At 45.0% G+C, this 26,877-nt stretch overlaps 1 protein-coding gene and 1 long non-coding RNA gene across 2 annotated transcripts in view; one reads left to right on the top strand and one right to left on the bottom strand.

The window, feature by feature from the left end:
• SPOPL (speckle type BTB/POZ protein like) overlaps positions 1-26,877 on the bottom strand; it is a 74,064-nt gene that overhangs the window by 20,611 nt on the left and 26,576 nt on the right. The window contains exon 4 of the mRNA XM_068245881.1: positions 21,328-21,455. Within this exon, the coding sequence (XP_068101982.1) occupies positions 21,328-21,455 (128 nt within the window). The remainder of the gene's footprint in view (positions 1-21,327; positions 21,456-26,877) is intronic.
• LOC137525087 (uncharacterized) lies at positions 1,909-24,385 on the top strand. Its single transcript, XR_011022860.1, has 3 exons — positions 1,909-2,032; positions 21,270-21,340; positions 23,939-24,385. It is a non-coding gene; the product is annotated as an uncharacterized lncRNA (long non-coding RNA).

Below are 26,877 nucleotides of genomic sequence, written 5' to 3' on the forward strand. Positions count from 1 at the left end.
ATAGAGGCTGCCATATTTTAATTCTTTTTCAACAATACCAGTTACCTGGCAGCCCTGCTGATCTTTCATGCTTCAGCAGCGGCTGATTCATACAACCGAAAAAAAAGCATGTGGCTAATTCTGTCAGGCTTCAGTCAGAAACAGCTGATCTGCAGGCTTGTTCAGGGTCTATGGCTAAGTATAAGAGGCAGAGCATCAGGACAGCCAGGCAACTGGTATTAGTTAAAAGGGAATAAATATGGCAGCCTCCTTATCCCTCTCACTTCAGGTGTGCTTGAACACTGAGCTTTAATCAACAACATTCCTGACTCGGCAGATGATTCACATAAACTTGCAACACTGGTGATTGGCCCAACCTAACATCCAAACTACCATATGCACACTATCTAAACAGGTCATCTGCAGAGACACTCCTTAATCACCTTCTTTTCAGGCGCTCAATCAGCATGGCTATCTCACACTAGTGCATACTTGGCATATTGATCTCCACCTAGAGCATAGTGAGCGAGTTACTGACACCTGCCAATCTGTGCAGGAAGGAGATAGAGCTTTACGCCTCTTTTCCATGGACTGCTGATAGGCAGTGAAATGCTTCTCAAACTCTCACAACTGCTTGCTGCTGCCCGGTAACTGCTCGCTGCTGCCCGGTAACTGCTCACTGCTGCCCGGTAACTGCTTGCTGAGCACACAGTTTAACGGTCCGTGGAAAAGAGGCCTAATATTGAGCACTTTATACAGTATTAAAAATAAAGGTACTCTAAAAGAAACACGAAGTGAAAAATAACCGATGAGATAAACAATTGAATCTATTCTCCTACTTCCAAAACGAATTCCTGAACAGCAATTTAACTGCCAAAATAGTAAGATACCAGCCAGCCACCCTACTCACTTGCACACTATTTTGTCAGTTAGACTTTGCCACTGCTGTTCAGGAAATGCTGTTGAAAACAAAAAAAACCCTGAGAATCCCCCATGAGGAGATGGACTGGCCCAACACCTGTCGGTTCTGTCAGATTTTAACTACCTACTTTTTTCGCGATAATGGTCCTCATACACATGCTGGATATGCCTAGGCCGAGAGGATCATTTTGCATAATTTTAGCTGAGGATCTAGCGTGTACAGCTGCCCACAAGGAAGATTCGCAACCCGCCGTGACAGATCACTTAAAGGACCTCTGTCGCTAAAATCATAAAATTTAAAATACATGTAAACACATACAAATAAGGAGTACGTTTCTTCAGCCTAGCCATAAATTACTTTTCTCCTATGTTACTGTCACTTACAGTAGGTAGTAGAAACCTGACATTACCGACAGGTTTTGGGCTAGTCCAGCTCTTCTTAAAGGGAAGGTTCAAGCAAAATAAAAAAATGAGTTTCACTTACCTGGGGCTTCTACCAGCCCCATGCAGCCATCATGTGCCCTCGTAGTCACTCACTGCTGCACCAGTCCCCTGCTGGCAGCTTTCTGACCTCGGAGGTCGGCGGACCGCATTGCGAACATTTTTATTTTTCGCAATCCCGCTAATGCAGGAACATTAACATATACATTTTTACGCGTTACTGGTTCAATGCGTAAATTTTTACGCATTGAACCAGTAATGCGTAAAAATGTATGTGTTAATGTTCCTGCACTAGCGGGAATGCGTAAAAACGTACGCAATGCGTCCCGCCGACCTCCGAGGTCGGCAAGCTGACAGTAGGGGACTGGAGCAGCAGTGAGTGACTACGAGGGCACATGATGGCTGCATGGGGCTGGTAGAAGCCCCAGGTAAGTGAAACTCATTTTTTTATTTTGCTTGGACCTTCCCTTTAAGGGATTCTCAGGGATTTGTTTATTTTCAAAAGCACTTAGTGAATGACAGTTGCTCCGTCCAACTGCCAAAAAACTGTGTAGGGAGCAGGGAGGCTGGTCAGCATCTTTGCATAAATGTTTTTCAGGGAATGTCTTTATAAAGAATAAAGGCCATGCTGAGGATTCCCCATGAAGAGATGGACTAACCCAAAACCTGTTGGTAATGTCTACTACCTACTGTAAGTGACAGCAACATAGGAGAGAAGTAATTTATGGCTCATTTTACTCTGGGAGAAATGTACTTCTTATTTGTATGTGTTTTACATTTTAAGATTTTCACGACAGTTCCTCTTTAATGACAGGCAATGAATAAGACCATTCTCTTTTTTACTTTCTCCAGCAGCAGGAAGCCACTCCCTCACGTGCCGCCCTACATCCCTCCTCCCCGCTCTATTGAGCAGTACGTGCTGCGTGGCTACAGCAGACTTGTCATCCTGACGATCCATCAATGATCTTGCGATTTGGCAGCCGAGCAACCATGCGATTCGATAATTATTAAATTGGTGCTGCAAAGTGCATGGCCGGGTGCACGGCGGTAACGGCGAGCGATATCAGGACAAGCGACAAATGCCACCCCCCCTAATGTTAAATGTGCCCCCCCCCCCATGCGCTATACATTACCTGTCTATGTCCACCACTGGCTCTGGGCTCCGCCGCAATCCGCGTGCCCCATGTGGTTGCTGGAGTAACGTGGGAGGATGTGTGACTTCACACACACGCCCACGTAGGGTGGTGTATGCGGACAGGTAGTGTATAGTGAACCAGGGGCCAAATATAAAGGACCACTATCGCGAGAAAAGTAGGCAGTTAAAATCGGACAGAACCAACAGGTTGTGGGCCAGTCCATCTCCTCATGGGGGATTCTCAGGGTTTTTTTTTGTTTTCAACAGCATTTCCTGAACAGCAGTTGCAAAGTCTAACTGACAAAATAGTGTGCAAGGGAGGCTGGCTGGTATCTTACTATTTTGACAGTTAAAGAGAAACCGTAACCAAGAATTGAACTTCATTGCAATCAGTAGCTGATACCCCCTTTTACATGAGAAATCTATTCCTTTTCACAAACAGACCATCAGGGGGCGCTGTATGGCTGATATTGTGGTGAAACCCCCCCCCACAAGAAACTTTGAGGACCATGGTACTCCTGGCAGTTTCCCGTCTGTGAACCTTGTTGCATTGTGGGAAATAACAGCTGTTTACAGCGGTTTCCAACTGTCAAAACAGCATGCAACAGCTACTCCCACTGACATAATTTTCCAGGAGTAAAAATGTCACCATGTGATGAATGTCTGAATGTAAATCAGGGAGAGAAAAGATTTTACAATGAGCAAACACTGACTAAATCATTTATACATAATTATTGTAAAAATGAAGCAGTTTTTAGTACATTTTCTTCACTGGAGTTCCTCTTTAAACGGCTGTTCAGGAAATGCTAGGGGGCAGCGTTTGTGTGTGGGGTGGGGGGGGGGGGGAGATGCAAAGTTGCAAGGCCAATTCCCGAGAGAGTTCATACTGAAATCGATTGGGAATCGGCCTGTGCTGTATGGGCAGCCGACAGATCTCCCTCCGATTAGAGACATATGCACCATTATGTTTACTGAGAGAATGTACACAGCTTAACACCTGCAGAGAAAAACAACCAAACAGCCTAACAACAGATCACACAATGTTGAGACAAAAAGGAAAAATCCCTCAGCAAACGAATGAAAAGAACAGTAAGATTAGGAGGGATATAAGAAATTAATTACTGACAGAGTAACAGGATTACTGAACAAGCCTGCATTACATGTAAACAAGCCCTACCCCCAATAAGCGGAGCCTTCCTCCGCCAGGACTGGAGAAACTCCTGAAATCCGCCAGGCAATGTTGTCCCATCGCTGCAGCCACCACTGTCTCAGCACTTTGTATCAGTGACAGACGGGCACGTTACCTGACTTCTAAAAAACCTACCTTATGGCTCTCAGGGCAGCCTGGACTACATCCAAAGGAAAATGTGAGTGAGGCAACCGATGATAGTGCCGAGCCTTTAGGTACACAGACCAGCTGCCCACAGGAGACTCTCATGCGTAGTCACAATACTGCTGTAGCGCTGTGATCTTATAGGTGACACAAAAAGAGTATTTCTGCTGCTTGCTACTAAGTGTCTTCCTCTTCCTTGTTGGCTTCCCAGGTAGTCACATGTGGGGAGATATAAATACAAGGAAGGGGGAGCATAGACTCTTAAAGGACACTCGTGGTGAAAATAAACTGATGAGATAAATAATTGTATCTATCTTCCTCCTCTTAAAAATGACTTTTTTTCTTAGATATCCCAGTTTTATTTTACATTTAAATCTAGATGTTACCGTTTCATTGTCTCTGCTCAATGACACATGCATTGAAGTATGCCAGAGCTCAAATCTATGAACTATTGACCTCTTTTATCTCTTTCCTGCTCTCAAAACCCATTTACTTAGGAAAGTGTTTTATGGCTGTAATTACTTATCAGTGAGGGCTTCGCTATAGTCTGACTCCATCCCGACCCAGACAGAAACTATCACTTGCATACCTGATCTTTAACTCTTTCAGCAAAGTCATTTGCATGCGAAGCACTGTACATACACATGTTCATCTCATAATGTATTTGTAAAAACCTCTCCAAATGCATTCCTGTAAAGGGAACCTGAAGTGAGCGGGATATGGAGGCTTCCATCTTTTATAACAATACCAGTGGCCTGGCTGTCCTAGTGATCCTCTGCATCTACAGCCTGGTACACACCTTCAGTATTGATTGGCCAATCGTACATCTCCATGTAGTATGAGGACCAACAGGTTTTGAATACTATAACTTAACTAACTGCAGATGGGAGCGCAATAAAAGAGGAGCGTGGCATGTGCAGTAGTCAGCGACTACCGAGGCTGCCAGCGGAAGAATGGATGGCACCAGACAGACACTGAGGGAGCCCACAGACTGCAGGGGGCTGGAGGAAGACCCAGGTAAGTATAAATCCTAGACCCTGAAGAAGCATGTAGATCAGATGTTTCTCACAAAAATCTGACAAGATTAGCTGCATGTTTATTTCAGGGGTTGATTCAGACACATCTGCAACCAGAAAGATCATCAGGACTGCCAGGGAACGGGTATTGTTTAAAAGGGAGTAAATATGGCAGCTTCCATATCATTTTACTTCAGGTTCCATTTCAATTCTTCTCTGAAAAATGAGTAAACACTTATTTGGGTAACCAATGTTGGGATAACAGGCAGTCCTAATCCTGAATATCAAAATGGTTCCATTAGTTAGCAAGATCTGGCATGCTTGGGCTATGAATGTCAGGAAGTATTGATGATCAGGCAGGAAATTCTAGGTTCATTGGTTAGGGTTAGGAGAAGTATCAGGTTACAATAGAATGATCCTATTGGGAGATAACAGGTACAGAAATGTGTATAACATTTATCATCACTATACATCCCTACCTTCCAGGCCTGTTGCCTGGGCGATACCCTTTCCTTCATTCCCCACCTCCAAAACATCACCAGAGCCTGCAATCTCCACCTCCGCAATATCTCCAAGATCCGCCCCTTCCTGACCCCGGACACTACCCTCTGCACATCCATGCTCTCATCTCCCTCCTGTCTGATCTCCCCTTGAAACGCATTGCCCCCCCTTGAATGCGGCTGCTAGACTCATCCATTCCTCTCACCGTTCTGTTTCCACATCCACCCTCTGTAAATCCCTGTACTGGCTCCCTATCCGATGCATAAGATTGAAGATTCTATGTTTGGCCTATAAATCTGTGCACGAAACCTGCCCTACCTACATCTCAGAGCTTGTTCACGGGTATAAACCAGGCCGTCCCCCTCTGGTCCTCGCGCGATCTTCACCTAACTGCTCAGCACATTTCCCACTCCCATGCACCTGCAGGATTTCTCAAGAGCCACCCCCATCCTCTGGAACTTCCTTCCACTGCCCATCAGACTTGCCCCCTCCTTCAACACATTCAAGTAAGCCCTGAAAACCCACCTCTTTAAGATGGTCTACTCACCACCTACCACACAGTAACTCTCTACTGAATACTTATTCTACAGTAGGGTTGCAACAGTATGAAATTCCATGGTATATCTAAAAAAAAAAATAAAATACCACGGTATTCTACAATTATTTGGGATGCCCCACTCCCTCGGCACACATATGATTAAGCTCACCCTGCTCCTGGTGTCCTGGTGGCGTTAGGGATAGGCGTAGCCAGTAGTAGGTGGCCGCAGCATAGGTAGCCAGGAATAGGTGTAGCCAGTAGTAGGTGGCTGCAGCATAGGTAGCCAGGGATAGGTGTAGCCAGTAGTAGGTGGCCGCAGCATAGTTAGCCAGGAATAGGTGTAGCCAGTAGTAGGTGGCTGCAGCATAGGTAGCAAGGGATAGGTGTAGCCAGTAGTAGGTGGCCGCAACATAGGTAGCCAGGGATAGGCGTAGCCAGTAGCAGGTGGCTGCAGCATAGGTAGCAAGGGATAGGTGTAGCCAGTAGTAAGTGGCTGCAACATAGGTGGCCAGGGATAGGCGTAGACAGTAGTAGGTGGCCACAGCATAGGTAGCCAGTGATGGGTGTAGCCAGTAATAGGCAGGGCTGTGGAGTCAGAGCAATTTTGGGTGCCTGGAGTCGGAGTCGGGAAAAAATGCACCGACTCAGACTCCTAATGAATTTAAACTGTCATTAAAATAGAAAATATGATAAAATGTTCTATTTCTCAGATAACAGTCATCATAAATAATGTATACATACAGTAATAGCTGTGCTTAGTCCACAAAAATGAAATAAACCAATCAAAATGAGTTACTTGTGCTGCTTCAATAAAGCAGTCCCCGTATTTTTAAAGTCAGATATACATATCTGATTGTGACTGTATACAGTATATGATGTGTACACAGGAATTTCTTATATATACGAAATAATATCTATGCTGGAAGTATAAAGCCTGATGTGTAGCCGTGTCACTAATAGAGATGGTCAATGAGATGGAAATAATTCTGCGTTGATTCTGATTTATGCTCATGAAATCAAATAATTTTATATGTTGTAATGTAAGTAGATCAGCTAGTCAGCGTAGTCCGGCCGCATGCCGCTTCCACAGCCAGGAGCGTTCTGCACCTGCGCAACAGTGCTGCACAGGTGTAGTATGCTCCCGGGCAGCGGAGTGTGTGCATGCGCACTACGCCAGACTGGCTCAAGTACCTGGACTCGTAGTAGAAGATCCAGGTGGCGGAGGAGGACAGCGAGGGACTGATTAGCCTGAAGGGGGCTGGAGGAAGCTCCAGGTATGTATACAACTTTAATTTCATCTGTCTCAGGTTTACTTTGTTACACAGTAGTACTATACTCTACATATGCACTCTCCACAGAGCTGCAGGGAATCCACTGAGAATGTTGTGCACATTGAACACAGAGGTGCTGTCTATCACCCATAAACCTGGTTTAGATTGTGCATGAAGAATGTGTAATAGAGGAAGAATCTCCTTATTCCCCTGCAGAGTACCTGCACATCACTCTTACATGTACGCACAGTTACATTCCCTGGGCCAGATAGATGTTCTTTGTTATGGTCTGTACTTTTTACAAGTACTCTTACCAAGGACTAGTTTTAGTTTATGACTAAAGGGAATAAATATGGCAGTCTCCATATCCTTCTCACTTCCGTTGTCTTAAAATTCCTAAGTGTTGGCAGCTAAGAGACGAATTTCATATTACATACTTTCAATCAACAAGATTGTAATATGCAAATTAGAGGAGTCGGAGTCGAGGAGTCGGTGGAATCCTAAACCGAGGAGTCGGAGGATTTTTGTACCGACTCCACAGCCCTGGTAATAGGTGGCCGCAGCATAGGTAGACAGGGATAGGTTTAGCCAGCATTAGGTGGCCGCAGCATAGGTAGCCAAGGATGGGTGTAGCCAGTAACCAGCTCTCTTCTTCCTGTTCTTGCGTTCCATCTCCTTGTAACAGCACCCAGGAGGCGCTGTTTCAGGGAAAGGGAACGCAAGAACAAGAAGGAGAAAGTAGTAGGTAATCCACGTGTGCAGGACCCGCTAAAAAAGGATTTATTTATCTCAGTCGTTGTTCGTGCGCCCGCCGCTACGTCGCCCCGTCCCCTAAAAATCGGTAAACCGCAATTGTGCGTGGTATGATTACCATGCACAATCAAACCGCACTATACCATCATAACGGTATACCGTGGCAACCCTACTCTACAGCCCTACATAGTGTGTCCTTCTGACCATCTGACGGGCTCAACATATCTGTACAGTAGAAGCTGCGAATGCACAGCTGTGCACAGCATGGACCTAGTCTCAAACTGTTTTCTCCTGTGTCTCCTGCTTGTCTTATCTGACTCAAGCGACTCATGCTGGCAAACTCGCTTTCCAAGCCACAGAAAGACACTGCGATAAAAAGTTCTAATGCAAATGAAGCAGGAACATAGCCTCATCCTATAGGGTCATACAATTTCCTAAGCCACACCCCAGGAAGGATTCAGTTGCATTTTTACACCCCTCACAACTTCTCACAGTATAAAGCTTGTCTAAAAAAAACAGAAATGTGTGCTGGCAGCATGAGTCACTCGATTTAGACTTTCAGATAAGCAAGAAGTGCTGTAAGCCGAAGGATTCTCTCTTTTTTTGTGTGCTGGAAATGAGCTTTAATTAATGTGATAAGCACACAATTTCTACACAGAGCTGTTCAATTTGAAAAACAGGATTTTAAAGAGAACCTGTACTGAGTAAAAATATTTAAAATAAACACATGAGGTAACTTCAAATGAACATTGCAGAGTTACCTTGCCATCAGTTCCTCTCAGAAGCTCACCATTTTCTTCTGACAATAATCACATCCAGTTCTGACAATATTTTGTCAGATCTGAAATATATCAGTTGCTGTCAGTAAAATATCAGTTGCTGTCAGTTATAGCTGAGAGGAAAACGGATGTACCAGGTAATGCCCATGTTTCCCTATGGCTCAAGTGGGCGATGTTACAGTTTAACAGTGTGCTGATCAGAAAGCTGTTATGGGTAATGGCTATTTTCAAAATGGAGGACGGAAAATTCCCTTGATCATAGTGAACAAATAGGACGCGGGACAGGAAAAAGACACTGAGGAGTAGACTACATGGAAGGTAAGTATGACTTGTGTATGCTTATTTTGACTTTTATTTTCAGTACAGGTTTTCTTTAAGCTGCGGAGGAAAAAAAGGCAACGTTTGAGGATTGTGCTCACGGAGCTGTGAGATGGTATGTTTTAATTTGGGACTGGAGTTGAATCCACCCAGACTGATTGCATTTCTTCTGAGTAGGGTCAAAGGGGGGGGGGGGGGGGGGGGTTGGACAATCGGATAATTTTTGTACAAAAATTATTCGATTGCTGCAGATAACTTAACGAGAGAGAGAGAGAGAGAGAGAGAGAGAGAGAGAGAGAGAGAGAGAGAGAGAAACAGGGAGAGAGGAGAGATAGAGAGAGAGAGACAGAGAGAGAGAGAGAGAGAGAGAGAGAGAGAAACAGGGAGAGAGGAGAGATAGAGAGAGAGAGACAGAGAGAGAGAGAGAGAGAGAGAGAGAGAGAGAGAGAGAAACAGGGAGAGAGGAGAGATAGAGAGAACGAGGGAGGGGAAGAGAAAGAGACAGAGAGGGGGATGAGGGATAGAGGACAAATGAGGGGGAGGAGAGAGAGAGAACGAGGGAAAGGGAAGGGGAGAGAGAGCAAAGGAGGGAGCGATAGAGAGAGGAAAAAAAAAGGAGGAGGGAGAGGGAGAGAGAGAGAGAGAGAGAAAGAAACAAGTTTGTTGCTCCTTTCTTCTGTTGACGCTCCCTGTTTATAGTGGCAGGCAATATTATTAACTATACCTGTAGCCCGTTAAAATAATGGGCTCTAGAAGCACAGCCGCCTGCTTCTTGCGAGGCCTTCCCCATCTCCCCCACTGTTGTGCACATGCGTGAAGCGGATCCACCGCCATTGGTTGTTGGCCACTTAAGCGCACAAAGGCGGACATTTAGGTCTCTTTTACATTGGCGTTTTGTGTGTAGCATTTTGCGATCCGATCGCTACTGCTGAGCATAGTACTTCTAGCTCAATCGCAATAGTAATCACAGTAGTGGAAATTAATGAGAAACCGCTAGTGGAAAGGAGCCCTTAAAGCGCAACCGCAGTGAGATGTATTTCCCTTTAAGCAATACTAATTTCCTGGCATCCTGCTGACCCTCTGCCTCTAATACTTCTAGCCACAGACCCTGAACAAGCATGCAGCAGATCAGATGTTTCTGACATTATTAGCTGCATGATTAATTCTGGTGTGATTCAGACACTACTGCAGCCAAATAGATCAGCAGAGCAGCCAGGCAACTGGTATTGTTTAACAAGATATAAATATGGCAGCCTCTATATTCTACTCACTTCAGTTGTCCTTGAAGACTGATCCATACTGGCTGCGTTTGCACTGCCTTTAACCACTTCCCGACCGCCCACTACACAGGGGCGGCGGGGAAGTGGAGCCCTGCAGGACGGCCTCACCCACAGAGGCGGCGGTCCATTTAAGGGCATGGGCGGAGCGATCGCGTCATCCGTGACGCGATCCTCCGCCGGCGCCTGTCACCGCTCGCTCGCCGCAACATCCCGCCGGCTATACGGAAGCGCCGGCGGGATGTTAACCCCGCGATCGCCGCATACAAAGTGTATAATACACTTTGTAATGTTTACAAAGTGTATTATACAGGCTGCCTCCTGCCCTGGTGGTCCCAGTGTCCGAGGGACCACCAGGGCAGGCTGCAGCCACCCTAGTCTGCACCCAAACACACTGATTTCTCCCCCCCCTGCCCCAGATCGCCCACAGCACCCATCAGACCCCCCCCTGCCCACCCCCCAGACCCCTGTTTGCACCCAATCACCCCCCTAATCACCCATCAATCACTCCCTGTCACTATCTGTCAACGCTATTTTTTTTTTTATCCCCCCCCCTGCTCCCTGCCCCCTCCTGATCACCCCCCACCCCTCAGATTCTCCCCAGACCCCCCCCCCAGACCACCCCCCCCTGTTTACTGTATGCATCTATCCCCCTGATCACCTGTCAATCACCTGTCAATCACCCGTCAATCACCCATCAATCACCCATCAATCACCCCCTGTCACTGCCACCCATCAATCAGCCCCTAACCTGCCCCTTGCGGGCAATCTGATCACCCCCCCACACCAATAGATCGCCCACAGATCCGACATCAGATCACCTCCCAAATCCATTGTTTACATCTATTCTCTCCTCTAAACACCCACTAATTACCCATCAATCACCCATCAATCACCCCCTATCACCACTTGTCACTTTTACCTATCAGATCAGACCCTAATCTGCCCCTTGCGGGCACCCAATCACCCGCCCACACGCTCAGATTGCCCTCTGACCCCCCCTTATCAATTCACCAGTGCATTAATTACATCTGTTCTTCCCTGTAATAACCCACTGATCACCTGTCAATCACCTGCCAATCACCTATCACCCATCAATCACCCCCTGTCACCCCCTGTCACTGCCACCCATCAATCAGCCCCTAACCTGCCCCTTGCGGGCAATCTGATCACCCACCCACACCATTAGATCGCCCGCAAACCCGCCGTCAGATTACCTCCCAAATGTATCGTTTACATCTGTTATCTTCTCTAAACACCCACTAATTACCCATCAATCACCCCCTGTCACTGTTACCTATCAGATCAGACCCTAATCTGCCCCTTGCGGGCACCCAATCACCCGCCCACACGCTCAGATTGCCCTCAGACCCCCCCCCCCCCCCTTATCAATTCGCCAGTGCATTAATTACATCTGTCCTTCCCTGTAATAACCCACTGATCACCTGTCAATCACCTGCCAATCACCTATCACCCATCAATCACCCCCTGTCACTGCCACCCAACAATCAGCCCCTAACCTGCCCCTTGCGGGCAATCTGATCACCCACCCACACCAATAGATCGCCCGCAGATCCGACATCAGATCACCACCCAAGCGCAGTGTTTCCATCTATTCTCTCCTCTAAACACCCACTAATTACCCATCAATCACCCATCAATCACTCCCTATCACCACCTGTCACTGTTACCTATCAGATCAGACCCTAATCTGCCCCTTGCGGGCACCCAATCGACCGCCTACACGCTCAGATTGCCCTCAGACCCCCCCTTATCAATTCGCCAGTGCAATATTTACATCTGTTCTCCCCTGTAATAACCCACTGATTACCTGTCAATCACCTATCAATCACCCATCAATCACCCCCTGTCACTGCCACCCATCAATCACCCCCTGTCACTGCCACCCATCAATCACCCGCTGTCACTGCCACCCATCAATCAGCCCCTAACCTGCCCCTTGCGGGCAAACTGATCACCCACCCACACCAATAGATCGCCCGCAGATCCGACATCAGATCACCACCCAAGCGCAGTGTTTCCATCTATTCTCTACCCTAAACACCCACTAATTACCCATCAATCACCCCCTGTCACTGCTACCTATCAGATTAGACCCCTATCTGCCCCTAGGGCACTCAATCACCCGCCCACACCCTCAGAATGCCCTCAGACCCCAGCCCTGATCACCTCGCCAGTGCATTGCTTGCATCCATTCCCCCCTCTAATCACACCTTGAGACACCCATCAATCACCTCCTGTCACCCCCTAGCACACCTACCCATCAGATCAGGCCCCAATTTGCCCCGTGTGGGCTCCTGATCACTCGGCCAAACCCTCAGACCCCCTTCCGATCACCTCCCCAGTGCATGGATTGCATCTATTTTCCCCTCTAACCACCCCCTGAGACACCCATCAATCACCTCCTGTCACCCCCCTAGCACTCCTATCCATCAGATCAGGCCCAATACAACCTGTCATCTAAAAGGCCACCCTGCTTATGACCGGTTCCACAAAATTCGCCCCCTCATAGACCACCTGTCATCAAAATTTGCAGATGCTTATACCCCTGAACAGTCATTTTGAGACATTTGGTTTCCAGACTACTCACGGTTTTGGGCCTGTAAAATGCCAGGGCGGTATAGGAACCCCACAAGTGACCCCATTTTAGAAAAAAAAGACACCCCAAGGTATTATGTTAGGTGTATGACGAGTTCATAGAAGATTTAATTTTTTGTCAAAAGTTAGCGGAAATTAATTTTAATTGTTTTTTTTTCACAAAGTGTCATTTTTCACTAACTTGTGACAAAAAATAAAATCTTCTATGAACTCGCCATACACCTAACGGAATACCTTGGGGTGTCTTCTTTCTAAAATGGGGTCACTTGTGGGGTTCCTATACTGCCCTGGCATTTTAGGGGCCCTAAACCGCGAGGAGTAGTCTAGAAAACAAATGCTTCAAAATGACCTGTGAATAGGACGTTGGGCCCCTTAGCGCACCTAGGCTGCAAAAAAGTGTCACACATGTGGTACCGCCGTACTCAGGAAAAGTAGTATAATGTGTTTTGGGGTGTATTTTTACACATACCCATGCTGGGTGGGAGAAATTTCTATGTAAATGGACAATTGTGTGTAAAAAAATCAAACAATTGTCATTTACAGAGATATTTCTCCCACTTAGCATGGGTATGTGTAAAAATACACCCCAAAACGCATTATACTACTTCTCCTGAGTACAGCGGTACCACATGTGTGGCACTTTTTTACACCCTAAGTACGCTAAGGGGCCCAAAGTCCAATGAGTACCTTTAGGATTTCACAGGTCATTTTGCGACATTTGGTTTCAAGACTACTCCTCACGGTTTAGGGCCCCTAAAATGCCAGGGCAGTATAGGAACCCCACAAATGACCCCATTCTAGAAAGAAGACACCCAAAGGTATTCCGTACGGAGTATGGTGAGTTCATAGAAGATTTTATTTTTTGTCACAAGTTAGCGGAAAATGACACTTTGTGAAAAAAAACTATTAAAATCAATTTCCGCTAACTTGTGACAAAAAAATAAAAACTTCTATGAACTCACCATACTCCTAACGGAATACCTTGGGGTGTCTTCTTTCTAAAATGGGGTCATTAGTGGGGTTCCTATACTGCCCTGGCATTTTAGGGCCCCTAAACCGTGAGGAGTAGTCTTGAAACAAAAATGACCTGTGAAATCCTAAAGGTACTCATTGGACTTTGGGCCCCTTAGTGCAGTTAGGGTGCAAAAAAGTGCCACACATGTGGTATCGCCATACTCGGGAGAAGTAGTACAATGTGTTTTGGGGTGTATTTTTACACATACCCATGCTGGGTGGGAGAAATACCTCTGTAAATGACAATCTTTTGATTTTTTTACACACAATTGTCCATTTACAGAGGTATTTCTCCCACCCAGCATGGGTATGTGTAAAAATACACCCCAAAACACATTGTACTACTTCTCCCGAGTATGGCGATACCACATGTGTGGCACTTTTTTGCACCCTAACTGCGCTAAAGGGCCCAAAGTCCAATGAGTACCTTTAGGATTTCACAGGTCATTTTGAGAAATTTCGTTTCAAGACTACTCCTCACGGTTTAGGGCCCCTAAAATGCCAGGGCAGTATAGGAACCCCACAAATGACCCCATTTTAGAAAGAAGACACCCCAAGGTATTCCGTTAGGAGTATGGTGAGTTCATAGAAGATTTTATTTTTTGTCAAAAGTTAGCGGAAATTGATTTTAATTGTGTTTTTTCACAAAGTGTCATTTTCCGCTAACTTGTGACAAAAAATAAAATCTTCTATGAACTCGCCATACTACTAACGGAATACCTTGGGGTGTCTTCTTTCTAAAATGGGGTCATTTGTGGGGTTCCTATACTGCCCTGGCATTTTAGGGGCCCTAAACCGTGAGGAGTAGTCTTGAAACGAAATTTCTCAAAATGACCTGTGAAATCCTAAAGGTACTCATTGGACTTTGGGCCCTTTAGCGCAGTTAGGGTGCAAAAAAGTGCCACACATGTGGTACCGCTGTACTCAGGAGAAGTAGTATAATGTGTTTTGTGGTGTATTTTTACACATACCCATGCTGAGTGGGAGAAATATCTCTGTAAATGGACAATTGTGTGTAAAAAAAATTAACAAATTGTCATTTACAGAGATATTTCTCCCACCCAGCATGGGTATGTGTAAAAATACACCCCAAAACACATTATACTACTTCTCCTGAGTACGGCAATACCACATGTGTGGCACTTTTTTGCAGCCTAACTGCGCTAAGGGGTCCAAAGTCCAATGAGCACCTTTAGGCTTTACAGGGGTGCTTACAATTTAGCACCCCCCAAAATGTCAGGACAGTAAACACACCCCACAAATGATCCCATTTTGGAAAGTAGACCCTTCAAGGTATTCAGAGAGGGGCATGGTGAGTCCGTGGCAGATTTCATTTTTTTTTGTCGCAAGTTAGAAGAAATGGAAACTTTTTTTTTTTTTTTTTTTTCTCACAAAGTGTCATTTTCCGCTTACTTGTGACAAAAAATAATATCTTCTATGAACTCACTATGCCTCTCAGTGAATACTTTGGGATGTCTTCTTTCCAAAATGGGGTCATTTGGGGGGTATTTATACTATCCTGGAATTCTAACCCCTCATGAAACATGACAGGGGGTCAGAAAAGTCAGAGATGCTTGAAAATGGGAAAATTCACTTTTTGCACCATAGTTTGTAAACGCTATAACTTTTACCCAAACCAATAAATATACACTGAATGGGGTTTTTTTTTATCAAAAACATGTTTGTCCACATTTTTCGCGCTGCATGTATACAGAAATTTTACTTTATTTGAAAAATGTCAGCACAGAAAGTTAAAAAAATCATTTTTTTGCCAAAATTCATGTCTTTTTTGATGAATATAATAAAAAGTAAAAATCGCAGGAGCAATCAAATAGCATCAAAAGAAAGCTTTATTAGTGACAAGAAAAGGAGCCAAAATTCATTTAGGTGGTAGGTTGTATGAGCGAGCAATAAACCGTGAAAGCTGCAGTGGTCTGAATGGAAAAAAAGTGGCCGGTCCTTAAGGGGTAGAAAGCCCTAGGTCCTCAAGTGGTTAAGTTTAAAAAAAAAAAAAAAAAAAAAAAAAAAAAAAAGCAAAAATTCTGCAGCGATTCATTTATTTGAATAAGAATCGCAAATGCAATTGTGGAAAAATCCCTTCTGCAGTACCTCTCATTCACTTGAATAAGAATCGCAACCGCGGCAGTGGATCAGCCCTGACATGGACGCAGCTATCCTGGCATTATATAGGATGCCTACAGTAATAATGCTAGCTTTAATATAAGACTGCAATTAAAGCGGACCTAAACTCAGAACTTCCTCTCTGCTCTAAAGATACGCAACACGATAATAACCATTAAAGAAAAACATTTCTTTGTTACAGCTGATACAAATCCTGCAATAAAGCTGCAGTTTTTCTACTAGGAAGCAGACACATTGGGTCACATTTATTAAGAGTGAAAGACAAAATATTGGTAGGTTTTTAGAAATTCATGCAGAACTGTCCCTAGATAGTGCAGATTACTTCTAAAACTGTTGTAAAATAGGAGGAGCTAGGACGGTCTCTCAGACAGTGCAGTGTATGAGGTAAATTGCTGTTGCTGAGGTAACCAATACATCTGCTGTATTGATACCAGCAGGCTCTGAGGAGGAATTCAGTGGGGGATACCTCAAAAATCATGCCTAGCCTGCACTGCTGCACTATCTGTGGAACTGCTATCAAGCACTTCTTAATCTGCAGCAGTTTAGGGATGGATTTGCACTTTTCTTAACTGTAGCGCAACTCTAGAAATTCGTGTTAAACAGCCACTATTACCTATTATTTAAAGTGAAACCGTAACCAAGAATTGAACTTCATCCCAATCAGTGGCTGATACCCCCTTTCCCATGAGAAATCTTTTCCTTTTCTCGAATGGAGGGTGAAACCCCTCCCACAGTGTGATGTCAGGACTGTGGTCCTGACCGTTTCCTGTCTGTGAACCTCATTGCATAGGGGAAAATAGCGGTTTACAGGTGTTTCCAATTGCCAAAAAAGCAAGCAGCATCTCCTTCCACTGACATCACCTGCCAGCAGTAAAAATGTCACCATGTGATAAAAGTCAGAATGTAATTCAGGGAGAGGAAAGATAGGCAAACACTGACTAAATCATTTGTACATAATTATTGTAAAAATGAAGCACTTTTTTTTTTTATTACATTATTTTCACTGGAGTTTCTCATTAAGAAGGTTCTTATCATGCAGAACCGTCTCCCTGCTGGTTAAAACAGTTTAAAGGAAACCTAAACTGAGAGGGATATGGGTGTTTCCTTTTAAACAATACCAGTTGCCTGGCAGTCCTGCTGATCTCTTTGGCTGCAGTAGTAATTGAATCACACACCTGAAACAAGCATGTAACTAATCCAGTCCGATTTCAGTCAGAGAACCTGACCTGCATGCTTGTTGAGGGGCTGTGGCTAAACGTATTACAGACACAGGATCAGCAGGAGAGTCAGGCAACTGGTATTATTTTAAAAGGAAAAATCCATATTCTTCTCAGTTTAGGTTCCCTTTAAAAAACAAAAAAAAAAACGTCGGTAATGCATCGATAAATCTGGCCCACTGTTTACCTATTAGCTCTCTGCCATGACAATCAGCTGACACAGCTAACAAATCAAATTACAACTTATGATTAGTCACAGATGAGGGTGAATTAGACAAGCTAAACTCTCTAAATACATACAGGGTGCATTTCTCTGCTTCCCTTCTGCCATGTGCAAGAATTGAGGTCCACTTTAAAATGCACGTCACATGCCTGCTCCCATTTGGATACATGCAATAATGAACTGCGTAAAACCCACAAATGCCTACATTTCTGCGTATATTATAATGACATTTTAAGGATTACTGAAATTACCAATGGGTTGGGCCATTAAGGGACAGCAGTCAGCTGGAATGGCGTTCCTTTTCCGAGACAGACAGTCGCTGCATCCTCTCTGTCAGCCCCTTAATTGTATTCATAACAAATTCATTGTACAGCTCATTTCACTTGTCTAAATGGAAATAGGATGTGCTATATTTGCACCAGGGGCTCTCGGGGGCCGTATATCAATTATTCCCCTGCATGTAATAATATCATATAATTAAGTTGCGATCTTGCCAGTTTTTGCACGTTTGCGGGAGGCGCAGAACGGAAGGAAGCGTATCAGTTGTTCGCACGTTCGCAAGCCGCCTAAGCTACTAATCAAGGGGTGGCAACTGACGGGGATGTGCGAAAATGCGTTTAGCAGCACCTCTCGGGCTACGACCTATGGCAGGAAATCACAGATTGCTCGGAGATGAAGCAGGCCTAGCAGAGGTTTACTGACATGACGCTCTGCATATATAAGCGGTACAGTAGTCTGTTGATTGCCATACTGATCACATTAAAGAGGCACTGTAACCAAAATAACATAAGACAAGACACAGAACAGTTATATTGTGCTTTCCTCCTGGAGGACTCAAAGCACCAGAGTTTCAGCCGCTAGGACATGCTCTACAGGCAGTAGCAGTGTTAGGGACTCCTTAGTAAATAGGTGTTGGCTTACTGAGCAGGAAGAGCCAAGATTTGAACCCTGGTCTCCTGTGTCAGAGGCAGAGCCCTTAACCATTACACCATCCAGCCACACCAGGAAGGTGTAATTGTGTTAATATTTTGTTGATACTTTCCACAGATTTAAGAGGCGATTCACAAAATCTCATAAATCATTTCGCCTCACTTAAGTTAAAGAGGAACTCCAGTGAAAATAATGTAATAAAAAAAGCAGGGCTGTGGAGTTGGTACAAAAATCTTCCGACTCCAACTCCTCAGTTTCTGAAACCACGACTCCAACTCCGACTCCTGGTACCCAAAATTGGTCAGACTCCGACTCCTCGACTCCAACTCCTTAGCCTAATACTTAACAGGGCTGTGGATTTTGTACAAAAATCATGCGACTCCGACTCCGACTCCTCAGTTTCTGAAACCACGACTCCGACTCCAACTCCGGGTGCCCAAAATTGCCCCGACTCCGACTCCTCGACTTCGACTCCACAGCCCTGAAAAAAAACTTCATTTTTACAATAATTATGTATAAATGATTTAGTCAGTGTTTGCCCATTGTAAAATCTTTTGAATCCCTGAATAACATTCTGACATATATCACATGGTGACATTTTTACTGTTGGCAGGTGATGTAGCTGCTGCATGCTGTTTTGGCAGTTGGAGACAGCTGTAAACAGCTATTTCCCACAATGCAGCAAGATTCAGACAGGAAACTGCCAGGAGTACCACGGTCCTCAGAGTTTCTTGTGGGAGGGGTTTCACCACAATATCAGTCATACAGCGCCCCCTGATGGTCTGTTTGTGAAAAGGAATATATTTCTCATGTAAAAGGGGGCATCAGCTGGGATAAAGTTCAATTCTTAGTCGGAGTTTCTCTTTAAATTACTGGCAGCTTTACAGGATGAGAAGGCCTAAGGTGGCTATGCAGGCAAGTATTTATTTATTTTAACAATAATCATTTACGATTTACTTTCCGGAATTCATCACAGGCGGCAACATCTTTAGTACTGGCAGGTGATCTCTGCGGAATGTTTGTTTAGTGAAAGTTATGAAGTCAGTAGAAAAGACCTCTGGTTTCCAAGAATAAATTCCACATAACACGCATGGCACTCGCCATTTACCACATTCGCTCCATTTGAACCCCAACTTGTAAAATTTGGCATGTAAAATATATGTTGCAATACACATAAAGCTAAGTGTAAAAACTGCAAACTAAAGAAAACCCTGAAAATGTTATACAAGTTGCTCCCTTCTGATAGTAAAGGAACGACTAGCCGGACGGAGGAACAGGAAGGCTCTATACCCATCCAGGGTTAATTACTTGCCTCGCCCCCCCCCCCTTCTCAGGAACGTAGTTGCGGCCTTTTTTCCGAAGTCTACTGAAGCTCTTCTTAAACCCCTGCCTGTGTTGTCGTGGCCTGCCCCCAGCTCAGAAGCCACCAATCAGGCTGTGGCTGCCGACCTGGGGGGGGGGGGGGGGGGGGCTGTGACAAGACAGGAGGGAGTGGCCAGAGCCTCAGCAGAAAATTTGAACACAGAAAATGCCACGGCCGCAATTTTAAGGGGGCGGAGCACTCACCTGCCTGAATGAGATACAGAAGATCAGGTAAGTATTTAACCCTGGGAGCCCCTCCCCCAACCTACATAATTAAAAGGACAACTGAAGTGAGAAATATTTACTTCCTTTTTATACAATAACAGTTGCCTGGCAGCCCTGCTGGTCTATTTGGCTGCAGTAGTGTCTGAATAATGCCAGAAACAAGCATGAAGCTAATCTTGTCAGATCTGACAATGTCAGAAACATCTGATCTGCTGCATGCTTGTTCAGGGGCTGTGGCTAAAAGTATTAGAGGCAGAGGATCAGCAGGATAGCCAGGTAACTGGTATTACTTATAAGGAAATAAATATGCATCCATATACCTCTTGCTTCAGTTGCCCTTTAAGGCAGAACCTGGCATGGCATGGCCCTGTCTTTGATTATCCTAGATACTGTTAATTGGGTTTGTGATCTTCATGTTATCATTATTCTACATTTATTTGCACATTGTTGTATGACCTCAGATTCATAACGCATAGCAGACTTTCTGTGACCCCCTTATGCCGGGTACACATGATACTATTTTCCGTCAGATTGACAGTCCAATCTGAAGTGCGATAGTTTTTCCAATCACTTCTATACAAAATCGATCAGAAAAACGATCGGAAATCAGACCTGAAGGAAAATCGATTTGATCATCAATCTGCTGGAAAATCGCATTGTGTATACCAGGCATTACGGACAGCCGATAAAATGCAAATAATCATGGCTTGCGTGCAAACCTCTGGGCTAATCATATGCTGCTTTTCCTGTCGATTTTGATTGGGCCAATCCCAAGCTGCAATTTGCATTACGTTTACATGCAAGCTGAAATTATTTGCACCTCACTCCCATCTCTATGACCCCTTTCTGCGTTCCATCACTAGTCCTATTTGGATTTTTTTTTTTTTGTTAACTTGATCTTGTCTCGACATAGAATATAAGTCCGCTTCCTTTCTATCCAGGTCTGCTGTTTTTCAGGCCAGCTGCACAGCAGTGAAACGTCACACGACTGTACCGTATCTATTGTGGACAGTTGTGCCGTACCTTACAGCAAACGGATACTAGCTTTCTAACTTTGTTCTATATAAATACGGATTTCAGCAGCCCGGAAACCCCGCCCCATTCCCAGCCTCAAGTAGATGCAGGGCTGCCAGTTGGCTCAGTGTAACCTCCTCATACACAGCATCATCTGACTAGAGCAGTACAATGAAGTGGCTGCTTTCTTTCAACCAAGACATGTAACCACGTGTTTTAATTGAACTTAGGCTCTAATACTAACGTTTTACCTCCAAGCAGAGGAAATAATGACCAGAGACAAATAACACATGGGGTGAGACGAAGGAACTCCACCTACCTCACAGAACAAGGTAAGTTTATCGTCTGGTAAGAGACCATTAGCTTCGTCAAGTAAAAAATCCCGGCGGATGAATTTCTTGAAGCCCCAGTCTTTGCCTTGAACGAACCGATAAGCCCTCTGACTCTCTGCATCAAAAGGCAAATACACAATTAGAAACTCTTAAAAAAAACACATAATGGCAGGAGATTCACATGGGCCAATACGCTAGCAGATCATCTTGTATGAGCACCCGGGAACCTAGAGCAGGCATGGGCAAACTTGGCCCTCCAGCTGTTGAGGAACTACAAGTCACACAATGCATTGCAGGAGTCTGACAGCCACAGTCATGACGCAAAGGCAAATGCATTGTGGGATTTGTAGTTCCTTAACAGCTGGAGGGCCAAGTTTGCCCATGCCTGACCTAGAGTGACAGCATTCCCCACTCCAAGATCTGGAATTAGGACTAGAGAAAGTTAAAGAGTACCTACAGCCTAACATGACTGTCTCTGTCTTAATGACAGAGGATGGGGGGGTGGGTCAGGGTTAAATGCTAACCTTAACACAAACACACACAGCGTCTTGTAGATGGTCTCCCCTAATCCGTGTCGTCCTGTTTCCCCTCCAGTCCACCATGTGTCTCCTTCTGCCCCCTTGTGTCCTCTTTTGCTCCCTCTGTGTGTTCTTCTTTGCCCCCTAATGTACCCGTGTCCCCTCCTATTGCCTGTGTACAGTCTTGGTCTCCTCGTGTCCTGTCCTTGACCCCGTGTCCCCTCCTGCTCCTCGCGTCCCCTCTGCTGCCCTGTGTAAAATGAATTAGCGGCAGAGTGGCTCACCTTCCTAGAGATTCCAGCGCTGTGTAGTCCCCAGCCCCCCTACTACCCCCATGTAAAATTAATTAGCGGCAGAGCAAGTCACCTCATCTGGTGATTCCAGTGAGAATCAGCCGACATATCTTCTGTGCGGCTTCCCCAAGTGAAGGCTTCTGCTGATCGCATCATCTACAGAAGCCTTCACTAAGGGAAGCTTCACTAGAGGAGCTGCGCCGGATGAGGTGACCTGCTCTGCCGCTAATATATTTTACACAGGGAGAGCAGAAGAGAGCAGTGGGGGGGGAGGGGGAGGGAGGGGGGTCGGAGGACCACACAGCGTTGGAATCGCTAGGAAGGTGAGCCACTCTGCTGCTAATTTTACACAGGGGGAGCGGAGGAGACCAGCACAGGGTGAAGGACCACACAGGGGGGACAAGACCGACGTTGCGGGAATCCCGGTCTTTGGAATATAAGTTGCAGGGACTTTTTCTCCCCCATTTTTTGGGGAGAAAAAGTGTGTTTTATATTTCGAAAATTACGGTATCTGTTCCGACATTCATCAAGGCAGTGGTCTGTAACTCCCCCCTCGATATTTCGGCCGTGGTGAGTTTTTTGAAAGTCTCCCATTTGCGTTGCCACAGCCCGTCCCCAGCTTGGCAGCCACAGCCTAATTGTTGGCTGACTAACTGGGGACGGCGCAGTGCAATGCAGTCACAGGTTTCCTAAGAGATTCGGCAGACTTCCGACACATGGCTGCGGCTGTGTTCCGGAGGAGGGGCGGAGCGTGGCTCAATCACATCAGGAAAGCATTTCATTCATCCTGAGGCGTACATGGCGTTTCCCCGCCCCCGTCATTTTGGCACAGGGTGAGCTGAATGACGGTTTACCGCGCTGCCGCACAAATTCCGGTTGGTGTTAACCACTTAAGATTCCAGGACGTAGATTCTACATCCTAATTAGTGCTCCTGTATATTTCAGGAGGTAGAATCTACGTCCTGCATAAAGCCGCCGCCTGCAGCCGCACGTGCGTATGCACGCTCCCGCACGTGACCACGCCCATGCAAGGTCTTGTGAATGATTGTTGCTACCTAACAGCAACAATCAATCAATACAGTTAGAATAAAAAAAAAGGTTTAAAAAGTAAAAATAAAAAAATAAAGTGACAGTTTTTTTTAATCCCTAGTTAATTTGTAACCCCAACCTAGCCTACTAACCCATTACTAACACCTACAATACCTTTACCTGTTTATAAACTATTAACGACTGCTGCCTGTAGCAATCGAATGCGATCGCTAGCGTGAACGTTTGGGGCCCCAATGAGCTACAGATGAATCGCTCTGCCCTTGCCTAGCGATGCATCTGTAGAGCATTGTGGCCCCCGAACTATCACCCTAGCGAATGCATCCGATCGCCACAAATGCGCAGCCTGGGGATAACGGTCCACAACATGCTCAGCGAATAATAAAATATGGCATATGAGGTATCGGGTAAGCGGGAAGGGCCAAACAATTCATTTGTATGTGTCTTATAACCGTGGGACGTGTTATGTGAAAATTAGGAAGGGTAACAAATGAAAAAATAGTTTTTTTCTGCATCTATACCTAACTTTCGCCATAAAATAAAATAGTTTTAGGAGAAAAATATTACCCAAAGAAAACCTAGATTGTACTGAAAAAAAAAAAAGATATAGGTAACGAAGATGGCATAAGTAGTTAAAAAGTTACTGATGTATAAATATGACACAGCTAATGTATCAAAAATGGTAAGTAAAAACAGTGGAATGCGAACTGGTTAATTACTATTCCCTCTCTGCGTCATAGCAACTCGGAAGGGAGAAGTAATTCTGGGTCCAGTGATCACCGGCACCTGATGATGGCTGTGCAGCCATAATAACAAAATGTCTATGGCGAGGCGTCAGGCGCAGCAAGCACCGAAATTACCTGCTTCGATCCTGAGACCACCCCCCATCCATCATGATTAAGACTTCGGAATATGCGTGCTTCTCTGCTGTGCATGCGCTAGCCTTGACACGCATACGAAGTGCAGGTCCGCTTGTCTTAGGAAGTACTCAGTGACACGAGTACTTCTGAAGGTTTCCCGAAGACTACAAACCGCTGGTATATCAAGGAAGTTTATCCGGGCACGGCACAGGAATGATGGGCAGCATGGAGGAACAGAATGGCTCTGCTCCATATTATCCAGAGCCTTTTCTCAAAGGACACCTGAAGTGAGAGTGATGTATGGAGGCTGCTATATTAAATTTTCCTTTTTAGCAGTACCAGTTGATTGACCATGGTGCTGATCAGCTATGACTGTCCTACAATCAACATTTTGATCGATATCATGCGCAATGGCGGCCATAGAACCCAGGGCAGTGGAGTCAGTACAAAAATCTTCCGACTCCTCAGTTTATGAAACCACCGACTCCAGGTACCCAAAATGGCTCTGACTCCTCGACTACGACTCCTTAGACCTCGTTCACATCTGCTACGCTGAAAAACGTGTGAAAGCGCGTGGTAAAAACGCATGCGCTTGTGCGTGCTTCTGTGCATTGCGCTGCGATTCTTTAAGCATGTTTTGCTTATTGTAGCAGTAGAAGTTGTCAATAAAACTTTGTTTTTCTATGTAAATGTATTTTTTTCTCCAATTAGGGGTAAACAACGCATGCGCTTCTACGCGCTAAAAAAGCGCATCCATTCACTTGCATTGATGTGCGCTTTACAGCTCAGCTCACAGAAATGCATGCAACCCTACGTTTTTGTAATGCTGCTCAGCGCAGCGCATAGATGTGACCCAGCTACATTTAGTTACATGGGAAAATCAATACCTTGCTGAAGGTACAGGGCAGTGCGCCGTGAAAAGCGCACAGAAACGGCCCTTATGTGAACAAGGCCTTAGTCTAATGCTAACCAGGGCTGTAGAATTGGTACAAAAATCATCCGATTCCTGAATTCGACTCCTCAGTTTATGAAACAACCAACTCCAGGTCAGTGTTGTCCCCAGGCTCTTTTAGCCGGGTGCTCCACCCGGCTCGTTTTGGTGACCACCCGGCTGTCATCGGCTCACGTTCTCCTCTGTTGTATGCAGAGAAGCGCCAGCCCTGCATTCTGTTATCACGCCCCACCCGGCTACTTTTTCATGCCACCCGGCTACTTTTTCATGCCACTCTGCTGGAAATATTTTCTGGGGAGAAGACTGCAGGTACCCAAAATTGCTCCAACTCCTTGACTCAGGTGCAGCAGGGGAAAGCGCAAGCACCGAAATTAACTGCTTTGATCCCGAGACCACCCCCCATCCGTCATTAAGACAGAGCATGACATGCAAATGACAAATTATATGCAGCTTGAGTCCAGACCAATCAAATCATGTGCATTGTTTAAAAAGGAAATCAATATGGCCTCCATATCCCTCTCACTTCAGGGGTCCTTTCTGTTTAGGCACATTACATGGATTTTAAAGTGATGATAGTAGCAAAAAAGTTTCTGTACCGTGTTAGCCAAACAAATTATATAGGTAGAAAAAAACAACGTTTTGTAAAAAATAAGCACAGCATGCAAGATCTAAAAGTACTTGTTCTTAAGGGTAACTTCAAAAATGATCAATCAAGAAAAATACAGTACAAATTTATGAAAATGTTCAAGACATTAACAGAAGGTTTAAATTGTGGAATGGGATTCATGACTCCTTATGTAACATGATTGATTTGGCTTCATGATCTTCAGAAACCTGCTGGATTTCATGTATGGTTGCACTAACTCACTGGCTCCAGCCTGCTGATCACCTGACACCTAACGGATAAACAGTAACCAGCACAACTGTCATCTTCGTGTTTTACCATTTATCTGCATCAGTGTTTTACTTCACCTCACATCTGAAAATATGCCTGAAGAAGGGACTAGATCCCAGAAAGCTTGCATCATTTAACTCTATTAGTTAGCCATTAAAAGGTATTATTTCTTACAAAACGTTGTTTTTTTTCTACCTATATAATGGATTTTAAAGAAAACTGCAATGTCCAGAGGAAATTCATGTACGGTATGTACAGGAAGAGCATACAAACTCCATGCAAATAGTGCCTTGGCCAGGATTCGAATCTGGGGATGGCACCAACGTGCTGCCCAGCCACTCGGCACAGCATAATGTAGCCGGTGCCGTGTAAATACACACTCCAAGTATGAGTGAGAAGCTGACTAATCTGAGGGTCAGCTGGTACATGAAATAGAAGCCATAGTGTCCTCACTACTCATCTACTGCAAGACATTTCAAATCATGGTTTAAATAACCATTACACAGCAAGGACGAATGAATCCTCACAGAATTTAGGAGTCTAGAAGATTAATTTAGGCGGCAGGAAGCCACACAACAGCCCGGAGATACGCACATCCACTGGCAACAACAGAAAAGACCTAAAAATACATCTCCTACTCTTCCACCATCTGGAGCAAGCTCAAAGCTCTGGCTGTAATTTTCCAAACCTAGAGGCATACAAAAGTGCCGAAATAAAAACACTCAAGAGTAGAACAGCTCCCGTTACAAAACGGCCGAAGAAAGAGACTCCTTTGTCAGCTTCGGAGAGAGAGCGAGGAAGACTAGCGACCTCTTTAAGGATTTTACAGCTAAGTACCCAACAGGGAGATTTGTGGAGTCACTAGAAGAGGAGGTAAAACATCTCTAGTTGAACACTGGGCAATACAGTGAGTAAGATGGAAAAAAAAAAGTGTTTAAATCTGTAATCTTATGTTGGGTTTGGTACCTAAAG

Source organism: Hyperolius riggenbachi, chromosome 7, assembly GCF_040937935.1.
Source record: "Hyperolius riggenbachi isolate aHypRig1 chromosome 7, aHypRig1.pri, whole genome shotgun sequence".
In the NCBI taxonomy this organism is placed as follows: domain Eukaryota; kingdom Metazoa; phylum Chordata; class Amphibia; order Anura; family Hyperoliidae; genus Hyperolius; species Hyperolius riggenbachi.